General features: G+C 43.2%; 1 protein-coding gene across 2 annotated transcripts in view; it reads left to right on the top strand.

Moving 5' to 3' along the window:
• The window catches only part of LOC118097247 (protein spinster homolog 3-like), a 43,139-nt gene that overhangs the window by 4,845 nt on the left and 23,721 nt on the right, over positions 1 to 14,573 (top strand). For both annotated transcript variants that reach the window (XM_060283115.1, XM_060283114.1), the window contains exon 2: positions 12,884 to 13,167. In XM_060283115.1, the coding sequence (XP_060139098.1) occupies positions 12,981 to 13,167 (187 nt within the window). In that variant the 5' untranslated portion in view covers positions 12,884 to 12,980. The remainder of the gene's footprint in view (positions 1 to 12,883; positions 13,168 to 14,573) is intronic.

Genomic DNA, 14,573 nt, shown 5'->3' with positions numbered 1-14,573 from the left:
GCAGCAGCCGGTTCCAGGCCCCTCTGGCTGGCTGGGTCCCACTGGCTGGCTGGGGCGCTCGACGGTCTCGTTCTACACGGCATGGAGGTATGCCTTATTTTCGGGGGGTGTCTTATGTTTCACTAATGCTAAAAAATGCTGCCATGGCTTACTTTCTGACTACGTATTAAAAAAGGGGAAACACGGTAATTACCCATTCCCATCTAGCTAATACACCCCAAGAAACAAGTTGTAGAGGGACCTTCATGTAAAACCAAATATGGTGCTCTGGCATGCTTTTCAGGAATGTGGAGTTCCTGGCCCATCACAGGTGTCTTTTCAATTTGTGCAATATGCGACCCTCCTTTCAATCCTACTTGGCCCTGCAAAATTCCAATCAGTGCCTGCCATGTAGTTTCCTGCTGAAATCTGGTAACTTTTCACACCCCAAATCTCCCAGGGTTGGGGTATTTTTTGGTCCTACTTTTGTTGCACGATAACGCAAGAGTGCCCCCGCAATGGGAACAATGCCACTTTTGCACTGTACATTTAAAGCATGATGAAACCACTTTAAATGGTTGGGAGCTGTGCCTTGTTAATGTGGGAATGTTCAGGGATGTGGATGAGGAGATATTGTTTAATATATCCTATCCCCGCTTGCGCTAGCAAGCACCAAATTTTAGCAGAGTAAAAACATTCCCCTTTTGCAAAATACACAGCAGAAAAGCGTTTGCGCAGGCTTGATTTAAGGCTGTAAAATAAAGTGTATCTTCCAGGTATTTCCCCCTTTTTCCATCTTAAAAGAAAAGACACGACACAATGCTCTTAAAAGTATCAAAGATGTTTACTTACAAGCATCTCGAGGTACAGCACACTCAAGAGGTAGACTTGCTTAGGTAAAAAGTGATATATACATGTGAAGTTCACTTATAGGAAGTGAGACTCCATCTCATCTCTCTCTGGGCTGGAAGCCTAGAGGGAGACTCACTAAGATGTTGCTTCTTAGATGTGTGTAGTCCAAGAGGTCTGGACCAAGAGAGGGAAATGGCTTCTCGCTAGTGAATTTATCTGCCGCTTCCCCAACTCATTTGCATGTGGAGGAACAGGAAAACAAGCTAGTCATGTGTTCCTCCACAGTCCTCCAAGTGGACTCTCTAGGGATTGTTGTGACTTGACTGCACTTAATCCTTTGCATCCCACAGTTAAAAAGGTGCAGAGAGTTGTTGGGGGAAGCCCTATAATCTCCCTTGGAGAACTGCATTTTCCAAAGCTCCCTTCAAATGGGGATTGATTGTAAAACCACCCTGGAAATTGTAGCTCAGTGAGAGGAATATGGGGTCCCCTAACAATGCTCAGCACCAACGTATCACAAACGACAGCTCCCAGAATTCTTTTGGGTTAGCCATGGATGTTTATAGTGGTAGTGTGAATTTGGCCTAATATTTGGGGAAAATCACAGAGCAACTAAAAGCTCAGAATGATACGTGGATGGTGCAGTAAAAAATCTCCACTAACGCATCATTATTGGGTCAGTGATGTGCTGCAGAATATACCCGCAAGACCCCTCCAGTCTAGATGGGTTTTCCAGAAATATGTGGTTAAGCCTGTTCAGTGGTTATTTATGCAAGGGTTGTTGGCCATGTACGACTGAGGAGCCTGAAATTTCACAGCACTTCCACTTACTGTGGCTTTTATGTGGTTCTGCGTGGGCTCCCAGTCAACACCCGGTATGCAAAATGAGGAAACTGTCAGTTGCATGGAAATGTTGACAGCGCTTCGCATGGCTGGTGAATATTCAGAGTTTTAGAGCTATGTTAATGAAAGCGGGGCAGTTACTATTAGGGGATTCCCTACACCTCCACTGCCTTCGTGGGCCACATGCCCGATGAAAGCAGTACTTAGCAGTGATACCTTATGGGATTCTCATTCCGCTAGTCCCTAAGATGTCATAGTATTTTTTGAACTTTTTATGCATTTGTTCCTAAATTTCTGAGTTAATGCAATGAAAAGTGGGGGAGTGGAAGAATAAAGATGCATACTGTGCCCAAATAGTTTTAAATCAAATATATTTGTAGACTGCAACTGGTTTTTTGTTTTTTGTTTGTTTTTAATGATACAAGAGACTTTTCTTCTTCTCAAAACAATCTAGTGACACCTAGTGGCCTGTTGTATAATGGACTCAAAAACGATTGCAGATACCGGTAGGAGGGAAAGAGCCATGGCTGATTTCTGCTGGCATCCAATACTGTGGCCACGGGAGAAGCAAGAACCTCTTGGAGTGTTAATGCTGTGAGCCCACCCATTGCAGGTTCAGGTTGTATATATGTGTAGATAAACCATATATCATAAAGACCCCATGGTCTCTGCTGTGCCTCATTTCCAAAAGACAAAAAGAAAATTTGTAGAAGGGCAAGAACTCTGGCTGCAGAGGTAAAAAAGTGCTGGATTAATAGTTCAATTGATTCAATTTTTTCTCCAAAAAGTCTCTTTGGATAGATGGAACTCGAAACTACCAGTACACATTGACTCTAAGACTATTTGCTGAAGAAGAATTTTCGAAACAGGGCCCTGTCCTGATGTATAAACTTCACCTGGTGTATAAACCTCAAGAAATAAATCTATCCAAAGAGACTTTTTGAAAAAAAATTTGAATCATTTGAACTATTAATCCAGCACCATTTTACCTCTGTGGCCAGAGTTCTTGCCCTCCTACAAATTTTCTGTGTGCGCTCCAATCAAGAACTCCAACTGCTTTAGTTATTGTCATTTCCAAAGGAAACATGAACTCTGGGTGGGTAAGCTTCTAGACCAGGCATAGGCAAACCCCCTGCAATGCAGGAATCTCAACTGAAGCATCCATGACAGATGGCCATCCAACGTCTGCTTAGAAACCCACCACCTCCCGATGGAGTCTGTTCCACCTTTGAACAGCTCTCATTATCAGAAAGTTCTTCCCTGACATTTAGTTGGAATCTCCTTTCTTGTAACTTGAACGCGTTGGTTTGAATCCTGCCCTCCAAGAAACAAGCTTGCTCCCTCCTCCCTGTGACAGCCCTTAAGATATCTGAAGATGGCAATTGTTGTAAAATTTAAGCTGGTTCCTATGAACCCAGAGAAATGGATCTTGACCCAGGGAGAGCTCAAGGATCCAGGCAAGCAGACGAATTTAAGCGTCTCCTGCCCACCAAATAACAGAGACCAAACCAGGACGTACGAAGCAAGGCACTTTTATTTTTGCTGTTGCAACAGGGTCCTTCCTCTCACACAGGAGAACAAGGAAGGAACCCCAAACAAAGATGTCTTGCCCTTAAAAAGAAATTTGAAATTGGTTTCAGCCCACCCCCCAGAAGCATCATCCATATGTCACAGAAGGGGTGTAGCCCAAGACCCCCCCTCCCTAGATTCATCATAGGTACATCATGAAAGGGGAGGTCTGGTGGCAGTAATCTGAGCAGTCTGGACCCTGCCCCCTGCCCCCCAAAACCTAATCAACAAAATTGAGAGATATTTACATTTCCCTGTTTCCCAGCCAAGTTAATCACACCCTTTTGTCTGGCAGTCAGGTATCAGGATGCCAGGGATTATCACTTTAATTCCTGAGACAATGAGAAGGTTCCCCCCACCCCACTTCTTCCTTGCAGAGGAACACCTGGTCAGAGAGAGAGTCAAAATGGTGTCAGAAAGGCCTGTCTTCCTGTGCTGCTTCAGACATGTGCCTGTACATTCATGTACATGTTTTATGAACAATTATTATATATATATAGATATGACCTCAAAATTCTTATAACAATTCCCCATTTGGGGCTATAATTTTTCTTAAAAATTGTTGCCCCACAAAAGAATAACCAGATGTGTTGTTTTAGTACTTTGGGAGAAGCATTTCTCAAAAATGGTCTATGTATTACACTTAACAGGATGGTCCACCAATATTGACTGGAAAGTGCAGTTTGCTTGTTTACCCTTTTGTGTGTTCTCAGGTGTCAAAAGCTAGCTCTCCTCTGGTTGCACACCTCCAACGTGGCACAACAGCAACAATCCCTGGTGAATCCCCTTAGGGCTTTCATATTGACCATGTCGCCTGGCACTCACCATAGCTGCCACAGGTTTGGACATGTCATGAGAGAGATGCCTTTGCCTTGGGCTTTCTATGGGCCTTTATTATAGGCTCTGGCCTTGCACTGTAGGGAGTTGCCCAGTTGCTCTTAAAGGAAGAAAGCTACTTGCACCTTGGATACACTTGCCCAATTAGAACTGAAGCCAAATTAAAATTTATACAGCCCCATAAAACATGTCCAAATTAGTCAAATTTAACTCTAAAAGGGATCATTCCTGTTAAATCAAGACATAAATACCTTCATTTATCTGGTGTTTCATGGATCTTGGAGCTTATTCTTGGTAAAATGAGTAAAAACAAATTTAAAAAATGTGTAGAGAAGGTTGGCACACTGCAGAGTGCCAGGTGGGACAAGAAAATGTGGTCATAAGTTGATCTAATCTAAATACTGAACTATGCAATATCCTGATCCTTTAAAAGGCATACAATGCATGGCAATAATACAAAAAAAAAACATTGGGACACTATACATTTTTTTTAAAAAAAAACAACCCAACAATTAAACACAAAATTGGTTCACCTCCCCCTCCTTGTGGAAATAACATACTGTCAGACATAGTTCAATGTTTCTGTCGAATATCACGCAACATAAGACCTAATAATTATATATCAGTTGTATGTCTTGAGGCCATCATGATCTTGAGACAATTCCGGCTGCTTTTAAATCCTAGGGCACAGAGTCTTGAGGTCAAGGAGAGAGAATGTCCTTGCAATTCACTTTCCCCCTTTGTCCCAAAGTCATTTGACACATTTCAGTATTCCTATATAACACATAATGCACAAAACCTTCAAATTATTAATTATACGCCATTTGTATATCTTGAGGCAATCAGGTGAACTTGAGATAATTCTTGCTGCTTTTGCATGTATCTCCAACAAGGGGGTTTTCTTGTCTGCCTTCGAGTCACTGGGAGGAAGTTAACAGTACTTCTATAACAGCACTTCTAAACCTTGCTGAAACGTTATAGCTTTCTAGGTCCTCCTTCTTAGGTTGTGATCAAAGAGATAAAATGTCAATTTGGTTTCCTGTAAAACATCCTTTTGAAAATAGGCCTGCAGGGGGTTGGGGCCTGAAGATATAATTAGTTAAAAAATAATAGTGATAAATAGTCAAGAAAGGGGAGAATATTCTAGAAATTTCTTCTTGGGGAGCTGCAAATAATATAAGATCATAGTTATTTAATTACTGCTGTTATTGTCTACTCAGTCAGTTTAATTTACTTCACCTAGTTTGGCTGTGGAGGAAACAAAGGACAAAAATTTTGTTAATTAGGACACAATCGATAAGTTATTAACATTTTCCTTATGTGGTTCTGAATTCTCTTTGAGGTTCATGTATCTTGTTTGAAAGGGATTATTATTATTATTATTTACAGGAAAGAATGACTTAGATGCTACATTTGTATGTACAGAAAGAAAAAGTAGAAATACAAAAAAAAAAAAGATACAAAAATAAAACAAAATAAAATTTAGATTACCACTCACACAACAATTTTTACCTGGTTATTGTTAGAATAATTTCATAGACATAATGGAAAAACTGATATAATAAATGGAAGCAGATTATTTATAAGCTAAAGAGAAGCGCCAAAGAGAAATGAAATTACTGTTTGTATCTCCTCACTCCTCACTTTTTTTTTTTTTTTTTTTTTGCTGTGGAAGAAAAGAATTGGCAAAACACTCAATCATTGCTACATTAGAAAAGGGAGGGTTATATTAACATAGGGTAATGCTTCGGGGTGAAATGCAAATGAGAGATAAGTATCCATCCTGAGTACCTGCTAGGAAAGAAATGGAGCCTTTTGTTTGCATAGTCTGTCAACTGGTAGACAGCAATTTTCTATGAATTTCCAAGTGTGGAGGGGCTTGTTTAGGTGGCGTCCCCCCCCCCATTGGGAGATAATTTTGCATTAAGGTTCTGAAAGAATTTCTCCACACCCTGAATCTCAGTATTCTGCTGGAAAGGGAAAATTATTTCATGTGAAAATCAGTCAGGAAATGTTCCTAAAATGTACAGAGTTTTGCATGTTGAACTGGAATTGGCAGCTTCTAAACAGTTGATGGTTCTCAATGGTTCTTTATCTATTTATTTTTACATAAGGAAATTTAAATTTAAGTTTCATGTGCAAAGCATAACCTTGAACCTCTTAATTAATTTATAAACTACTCAAGAGACAGACTTATAGTAGTACTCTGCTATTTATACCTGTGGAAAGAATCTGGCATGTTAAGATTTTTGGAACTTGGCAACCACTTAACCTTGATGGACCAGTAACACACATGAGGTTGTTTTCCCTCAGTGGTTCAAAGCTTTACATTAAGAAATTTGAATAATATTTCATGAGCAGATTATAACCTTTTCGCCCCTTAGTTAAAACCTCATTTTTCTCCTCTATTTTCCTCTTCAAGCTGACATAGCCTCTGTGCATGTACAGAGTTCATGATTCGGCAGACTATTGTACCATTTTTTAAAGTGCTGCACCTCTTGACAAAATTACCATCTGAATAAAGGAAGGGAAGGGGAAAGAGTAGATTTTAAAATAGGGTTAGATTTTACACAGAAACTCACTTTTCAGTGCTTACAAACACATTTTCTCTCCCTCCTTTTTGCAAGTTTGGAAAGGGTTGGAAGGGATCTTGAGTAATCTAGTCCACCCCTTCTGAAATATGGGGATCTCAACACTATCACTGCCCTTAGGATACACATACATTTGAGTACAGACGCCTGACTGGGAAGGAAACACAGGCTATGCCCTATCACGGAAGCACATGTGTGTACTAAGGGAAAAATAAGGAAGGGGAAGATTAAAAGTACCAACGTTATATAGAAGCCTTTAGCAAACCTTAAGATTGGATAAACAGTTTAAGAGGGAATTTACTTCCTTACTAAAACCATTCTGTCCATTTGAATCAAGGTTAAAGTGACTCAGATAGACATTTGCTGGCTATGGATCCTCTACTTTTAATAACATTTCCCTAGAAGGAACACCATATTCCATAGTCACATGGTGAAACATTACATACAGAGCACATGGCTCCCTTGTGACACAGACCTTAAATATTGTGAGTTCACAAACAAACATTTTCAAGGTTACAATCTCCCTTTTCCCTTCCCGCTCCCCCTTTCTGTACAGAAAGGGGTAGGTATGCACATACACCCCACTTTTACTCTCTAGAGAAAGATTGGGAAATGTTCAAGACTTTCATATGTGCTTAAACTTTAACCCTTAATAGAGAAAGTGATAAAAACTTATATAATCACTCCACAAAAACAACAATTACACTCTTGTTCCAACTCTGAAAACCAATAATCTTTCCTTGCCAGAAAGCAGAGCTGGGCTGAATTTCAACCCATCACCACATCAGACACATTGCCTTTCACATAGCTCTAAAATGGGGGTTAGAAGGGACCCTGAGGTCATTTAGTCTAACCCTCTAAGATACAGGATTCACAAGATTTGAATGAAAATACCAACTTTATATAGAACCCTTTAGCAGATGAGTTTTTTTCCTTAAGAGGTGATATCAGGAGCCCAACACAATTGAAGTTAAAACTAGACTCAGATAGACAATTCCTGGCTAAGGAAGCTCTACTTTTGACAAACAATTCACCTTTATAGGAATAGCTGTTCAATTTTCCTTTAGTCAATATTCCTCTAGTCACTTGGAGGAAGACTCCCTTTTAGAGCCTCTCTCAATAACAAACATTTGCACACCTCATGAAGTGAACATTTTCAAGTTTCAAAATATTTTCAAAGCATTGAGCAAGCATTTTCAAACTTACTACTCTTATTTTCCTTCATCCTGCCCCCTCTTTTTACTTTTGGAGAGGAAAAAATGGCCTTCTACAGCCTCTTTAAAACAAACCTTTACACACTACCTCCACTCTTTTAAATATTTGCCATTGTTTTTGGGTTGATCAAGCCCTTACATAAGATTATTTAAGCAAGCTTGCCTTATTATTATATTATTTTAAACTATGCATGCTTTAAAAAAGGCAGTCTGTGGGTGTCATGGCCAAATTTTACACAAACCCCTAATTTCCTAAACCTGGATTATATCTCTCATTTACTTTAAGGGGAACAATGAACTATAGCAGACACAAGGATCAGACGCACATACACTTCACAGACAACACAGACAACATGTAACATGCAAACATATATAATTTTATACCATAACATACTTTGTAGGATTCCTCACAAAACTTTTCTCATTCAGAGTTCACCAGGGTTAATTTTAAAGCGGAGATTCACTGTATGTTAAAGGAACCTCCTGGTAGCCATTTCCCCTCATCTGGGTGGTCCATAGTAAAGCGGACCCAGTGTTTTTTTCTTACAAAGTTTTTGCAATTGGTTCCCTTCAAGCTTGTCCGCCCCGGGGATTTCGTGCCAATTTAAGAGAACGAATTGGAGTGGACTTTCATCCTCAAAGTCCTTACCGGAGCCAAGCCTCAGTTGTGCTTTGCCTCGGTTGGGAGTCTGGGAAAGGAATTCCTTAGAGTGGGTTGCACCCATTTTACTTAAGCCTTTTTATACTGCAGTTCGGGTCCCCGACCCTGTTCCTGGACACTCTTAACTTCCCGAGTCTATGACTCACCCCCACGTCCTAGTGGTGTTCCTGCCTGCCGTTCGCGTGCACTAACTACTAGGCGGCCTGGTGCAGCTAAAACCCTATTGGAACCCTCCCACTGGTCATCAATTGCCTGAGGGTTCCACAGCAACTTCCCTGCCTCTTACACACTAGACTCATATCCTACTGAACGCTTGCCTACGCAATGTCAGGTCGGAACTGAGGAATACAGAGATACAGAGTAGTAGGAAAGGAACGGGCGCACTTGCAATCTCTGGTCATGGGTCATACCTAACAAAGGTCGCCATGGCAGGGGGGCGTCTTCACCCGAAGATTAAGAGCAGAGGAATAGGAAACAGAGCTGGGATAGCCAGATTCCCAGATTGGTAGAAAAGCGACAGTTTGCTCAGACTTCTGCTCAGTTTGGCAGAAGGGAGCTGGGACAGTCTTTCTGAGCTCTGCGTTTAACGTAAAGACTGTTGCCCTGGACCTCAGTTCTACCTTGTAACTGTGCCTGGCAGCCTTGCTGCAACTAAGGTCCAAAGAGGAGAGTAGAAAAGGATAGTCCAAGTGGAGAAATAGATTTTTAGTTGCTGTGGTTCTTAGCTCACCCAAGGTGTCCCCTTTTAATACTCACGACCGATCCTTTCAGTCGAATCCCGTTGTCTCCAGCTTCCAACTGGTTCCTGAAAAAAAAACAGCCTTGTCCCTTTAAACGTTGCTTCGTCCTGGGGGTCCCGCTTGGACTCTCAATTACTACCAAGTGCCTCGGGTCCTGAGGTTGGTTTACCCCCCTGCAAAAGAGGCAAGGGCGCGCTGGGCTCCCCTTCCTCAGTGAACCCGGAGCTCAAGGCAAAACTGGGTCCCCGAAGTGGTCGCCAAATTGTTGTAAAATTTAAGCTGGTTCCTATGAACCCAGAGAAATGGATCTTGACCCAGGGAGAGCTCAAGGATCCAGGCAAGCAGACGAATTTAAGCGTCTCCTGCCCACCAAATAACAGAGACCAAACCAGGACGTACGAAGCAAGGCACTTTTATTTTTGCTGTTGCAACAGGGTCCTTCCTCTCACACAGGAGAACAAGGAAGGAACCCCAAACAAAGATGTCTTGCCCTTAAAAAGAAATTTGAAATTGGTTTCAGCCCACCCCCCAGAAGCATCATCCATATGTCACAGAAGGGGTGTAGCCCAAGACCCCCCTCCCTAGATTCATCATAGGTACATCATGAAAGGGGAGGTCTGGTGGCAGTAATCTGAGCAGTCTGGACCCTGCCCCCTGCCCCCCAAAACCTAATCAACAAAATTGAGAGATATTTACATTTCCCTGTTTCCCAGCCAAGTTAATCACACCCTTTTGTCTGGCAGTCAGGTATCAGGATGCCAGGGATTATCACTTTAATTCCTGAGACAATGAGAAGGTTCCCCCCACCCCACTTCTTCCTTGCAGAGGAACACCTGGTCAGAGAGAGAGTCAAAATGGTGTCAGAAAGGCCTGTCTTCCTGTGCTGCTTCAGACATGTGCCTGTACATTCATGTACATGTTTTATGAACAATTATTATATATATATAGATATGACCTCAAAATTCTTATAACACTACCCTATCTCCTCTCAGTTTCCTCTTTACATTCTGAACCATTGGTGGAGTATCCAAACACCGGCTTCCAACAGAACTCTCCCTGTGGCATTCCAGCAGACCCAAAGAACCTTTCAGACTTAGCTGCACCCAGAGTGAACCCCACCCCACCCCACTGAATGACAAGTCATGAAATATCAGCTGGATCCAGCGCACCTGACGCCATCAAATGGTGCCAGTCCTTAGCATGATCAGGTGGGGTCAGAACCGATAAAGAGTGTTCTGTCTTTTCAGATCTTCTCCTCTAACTTCCAGTTTGGCATTCACGTCACTGGGGAAGCAGCAACATCCCTACCTTTGCACAGCACTGTTAGCCAACCTTTTTGGCGGTTTGAGTCAGGAAGCTTGCTTCACAAACCTTCCCTCCTGCACTCTCCTCTTCCCTCCTTGCCTGCAGTTTGGGGCATTAAGCAGCTACACCTCTCTACCCCAGCTCTATCTCTCTTTCAAATCAGAACCAGTGAAGGCAGTGAATGTCCTGTGTGAGTGCCTGGAGGCGGTTGGAGGTTGGATGGCGGCTAACAGATTGAGGTTGAATCCTGACAAGACAGAAGTACTGTTTGTGGGGGACAGGAGGCCAGCAGGTGTGGGGGACTCCCTGGTCCTGAATGAGGTAACTGTGCCCCTGAAGGACCAGGTGCGCAGCCTGGGAGTCATTTTGGACTCACAGCTGTCCATGGAGGCGCAGGTTAATTCTGTATCCAGGGCAGCTGCTTATCAGCTCCATCTGGTACGCAGGCTGAGACCCTACCTGCCCGCAGACTGTCTTGCCAGAGTGCTGCATGCTCTAGTTATCTCTCGCTTGTACTACCACAATGCGCTCTATGTGGGGCTACCTTTGAAGGTGACCTGGAAACTACAACTAATCCAGAATGCGGCAGCTAGACTGGTGACTGGGAGCAGCCGCCGAGACCACATAACACCGGTCTTGAAAGACCTGCATTGGCTCCCAGTACGTTTCCGAGCACAGTTCAAAGTGTTGGTGCTGACCTTTAAAGCCCTCAACGGCCTCGGTCCAGTATACCTGAAGGAGCGTCTCCACCTCCATCGCTCTGCCCGGACACTGAGGTCCAGTACCGAGGGCCTTCTGGCGGTTCCCTCGCTGCAAGAAGCCAAGTTACAGGGAACCAGGCAGAGGGCCTTCTCGGTAGTGGCACCCGCCCTGTGGAATGCCCTCTCACCAGATGTCAAAAAGAAAAATAACTACCAGACTTTTAGAAGACATCTGAAGGCAGTCCTGTTTAGGGAAGCTTTTAATCTTTAAGAAATTAGGGTATTTTAATATTTCTGTTGGAAGCCGCCCAGAGTGGCTGGGGAAACCCAGCCAGATGGGCAGGGTATAAATAATAAATAATTAAATTATTATTATTATTACAAGCCGAAGCTGATTCAGGGCAGTCTGCCCCATGCTGTTTCCCTAAGAGGCACAAGTTGAACTATGGAACTCACTTCCGCAGGAAGTCGACTTGAGTGGCTTTAAAAAAGGATTAGACAAATTTCTGGAGGATGGCTATGCTTTGCCTCCTCAGTCAGAGGTAACAGTGATTCTGAATACCAATTGCTGGAAACCTCAGGAGGGGAGAGGGCTCTTGTGTTCGAATCCTGCTTGTGAGCTTCCCAGGCATCTGGTTGGTCACTGTGAGAACAGATTGCTGGACTCGATGGGACACTGGCCTGATCCAGCATAACCTTTCTTATGTTTTTTTGTTTTGTTTTTTTGCATTCTTACAAGGAAGAGTTGGTGGGATGAATATATTTGAATGAAAAGTAGCTTTTTTAATTAAAAAAATCCCCTTTAATCGTCTTATACTACTACTACTACATTGATGCATGCTTAAGTCCTGTTGAAACAAATGGAATATAAGAGTTTATTCTGGGTTGAATTCCAGGTTAGGGCAGTGGATTTACGTAGATAGGAAACTGACATTTGGCCTCCTAAATTACGAGTCCATCAGTGAAGATGAAGGCTGCTGTTATTTCGTCCGCATGTCAAAGAAAAAGATGGATTTTCAGAGACACAAGGATTGAAATTTTGATGAAACATCAGGAAAAAAACTCCCTGCTGTCATAAGCTGTTGGCAGTGGGACAGACCCCCTTGGAAGGAGGTGGACTCTCCATTTGTTAAAAATTTCAAAGCAGGGGCTGAGTGGGCACTTCTCAGGGATGCCGAAGCAGCAAATGCCCTGCATCGGCAGGGGGTGGACTAGATGACATCGGAGGGCCTTTTCAGCTTTATGTCCCCATCTGCAGTATACATTTAAAGCAGGCTCATTTATCGTTTGGGGAACTTCAAATTAGGTAGCGTTTCAAAACCGGATCAAATTTCTCTGCCACCTCTGGTTGCACCACGGAGGTGGACTCCCAATCCAAAAAAGAAAGAAAGAAAGAGAGGATATTGTCTTGAATTAACCCTGCACACATTTCCCTCTCCTCTTGCCTTACAAGGTCAAGTGGTTTTCTGCTGTCGTGTGGGAGAAGAGACCTGGCTTTTCTCTGCAAATGTGCAACCTTCTTGAGAGGGGGAAGCTCAGAGCTTTTGTGGCCGGCTTAACAAGTGGCTTTTTTTTTTTTTTTTTTTTGCAGGAAATGACCGTGCAGAGTGAAGTTCCTCATAAAGAAGGAGCTCGAAATCGGCTTCACATCCTGCCCGTCCTTTGATTAGCAGAGTTGGTCCAGGGCCATGAATGAGCTGGTGGCCCCTGGACTGCCCCCTCAGTCTCCCATAGCCTTGAAGGGTTATGGATTCATTGAATTCGGCGAAGACGACCAGGGAGCCAGGAGTCCCACGGCCAGAAGGTCTATTGTCGCCGTTGCAGTGCTGTGCTACCTTAACCTGGTGAATTACATGGACTGGTTTCTTGTCCCAGGTAAGATGACTCCCCTCTTTTCTGGGGTCCATTCCCTGAGAGATAGCTGTGTCCGGAGAGTGGCAACACAAGAACAGGGCCTTCTCTGCAGTGGCTCCCCATCTGTGGAAAGCTCTCCCCAGGGAAGTTCGCCTGGCGCCTTCATTATACACCTTTAGGCGCCAGGCAAAAACGTTCATTTTTAACCAGGCCTTTGGTTGGTCTTATTGACATGCAGCACCCTTTTAGAATGTGGCTTTTTTTGGGGGGGGGTGTTATTGGGTTACTGCTTTTGGTTTGATTTTATATGTTGTGGTCTTGTTGGGAACTGCCGTGAGACCTTCGGATATAGGGTGGTGTATAAGTTGAATTAATAATAATAATAATAATAATAATAAATATTTTTAACAGCACTATTTTTTAAACAGTCTCCAGACCCTCCAAGTGTCCATATTTTCCAGGGACAGTCCCGGATTTACAGAAGCCGTCCCAGTTTCTGATTTGATGTCCTGCTTTTCCTTAGGACGTCCCTATTTTCATTGGATAAATGTTGGAGGGTACGGAGTTATGTGACTCCCCCAGAGCCAAGGAGATTAGCAACTATGCAACCTTTAGAAGAATATCTGTATAGTTTTATTATGTTTTTATATATTTTGGAAGCCACCCAGAGTGGCTGGAGCAACCCAAGCCGATGGGCAGGGTATAAATAAGAAAATGGTGGTGGTGATGATGGAATTGTTTAATCGTTTAGTCGTGTCCGACTCTTCGTGACCCCATGGACCAGAGCATGCCAGTCTTCCACTGCCTCCCGCAGTTTGGTCAGACTCATGTTGGTGCCTTCGAGAACACTGTCCAACCATCTCATCCTCTGTCGTCCCCTTCTCCTTGTGCTCTCCATCTTTCCCAACATCAGGGTCTTTTCCAGGAAGTATTCTCTTCTCATGAGGTGGCCAAAGTATTGGAGCCTCAGCTTCAGGATCTGTCCTTCCAGTGAGCACTCAGGGCTGATTTCCTTCAGAATGGATAGGTTTGATCTTCTTGCAGTCTATGGGACTCTCAAGAGTCTCCTCCAGCACCATAATTCAAAAGCACCAATTCTTTTGATGGAATAGGATGTTCCTATTTCCGTCAGAGAAATGTTGGAGGGTATCAGTCTCCCCCCACAAGGAAATATGACAGCGTTTTGGACTATTTAGTCTAGAGAGAAGGCAAGCAAGAGGTGACGTGATAGAAGTTTAGATAATTACGCCTGGCATGGAGAGAGTGGAAAGAGGAAGGTTTTTCTCCCTTACACCATAGATATGGGAACTTGTGCATAGCTGCCAAGTTTTCCCTTTTCTCGCGAGGAAGCCTATTCAGCATAAGGGAAAATCCCTTTAAAAAAGGGATAACTTGGCAGCTATGAACTTGTGGGCCTCCAACGAATC

This window comes from Zootoca vivipara, chromosome 15, assembly GCF_963506605.1.
Source record: "Zootoca vivipara chromosome 15, rZooViv1.1, whole genome shotgun sequence".
Classification (NCBI taxonomy): Eukaryota; Metazoa; Chordata; class Lepidosauria; order Squamata; family Lacertidae; genus Zootoca; species Zootoca vivipara.
The sequence above is the reverse complement of the archived record's forward strand: the minus strand, read 5'-3'. Positions and strand labels throughout refer to the sequence as shown.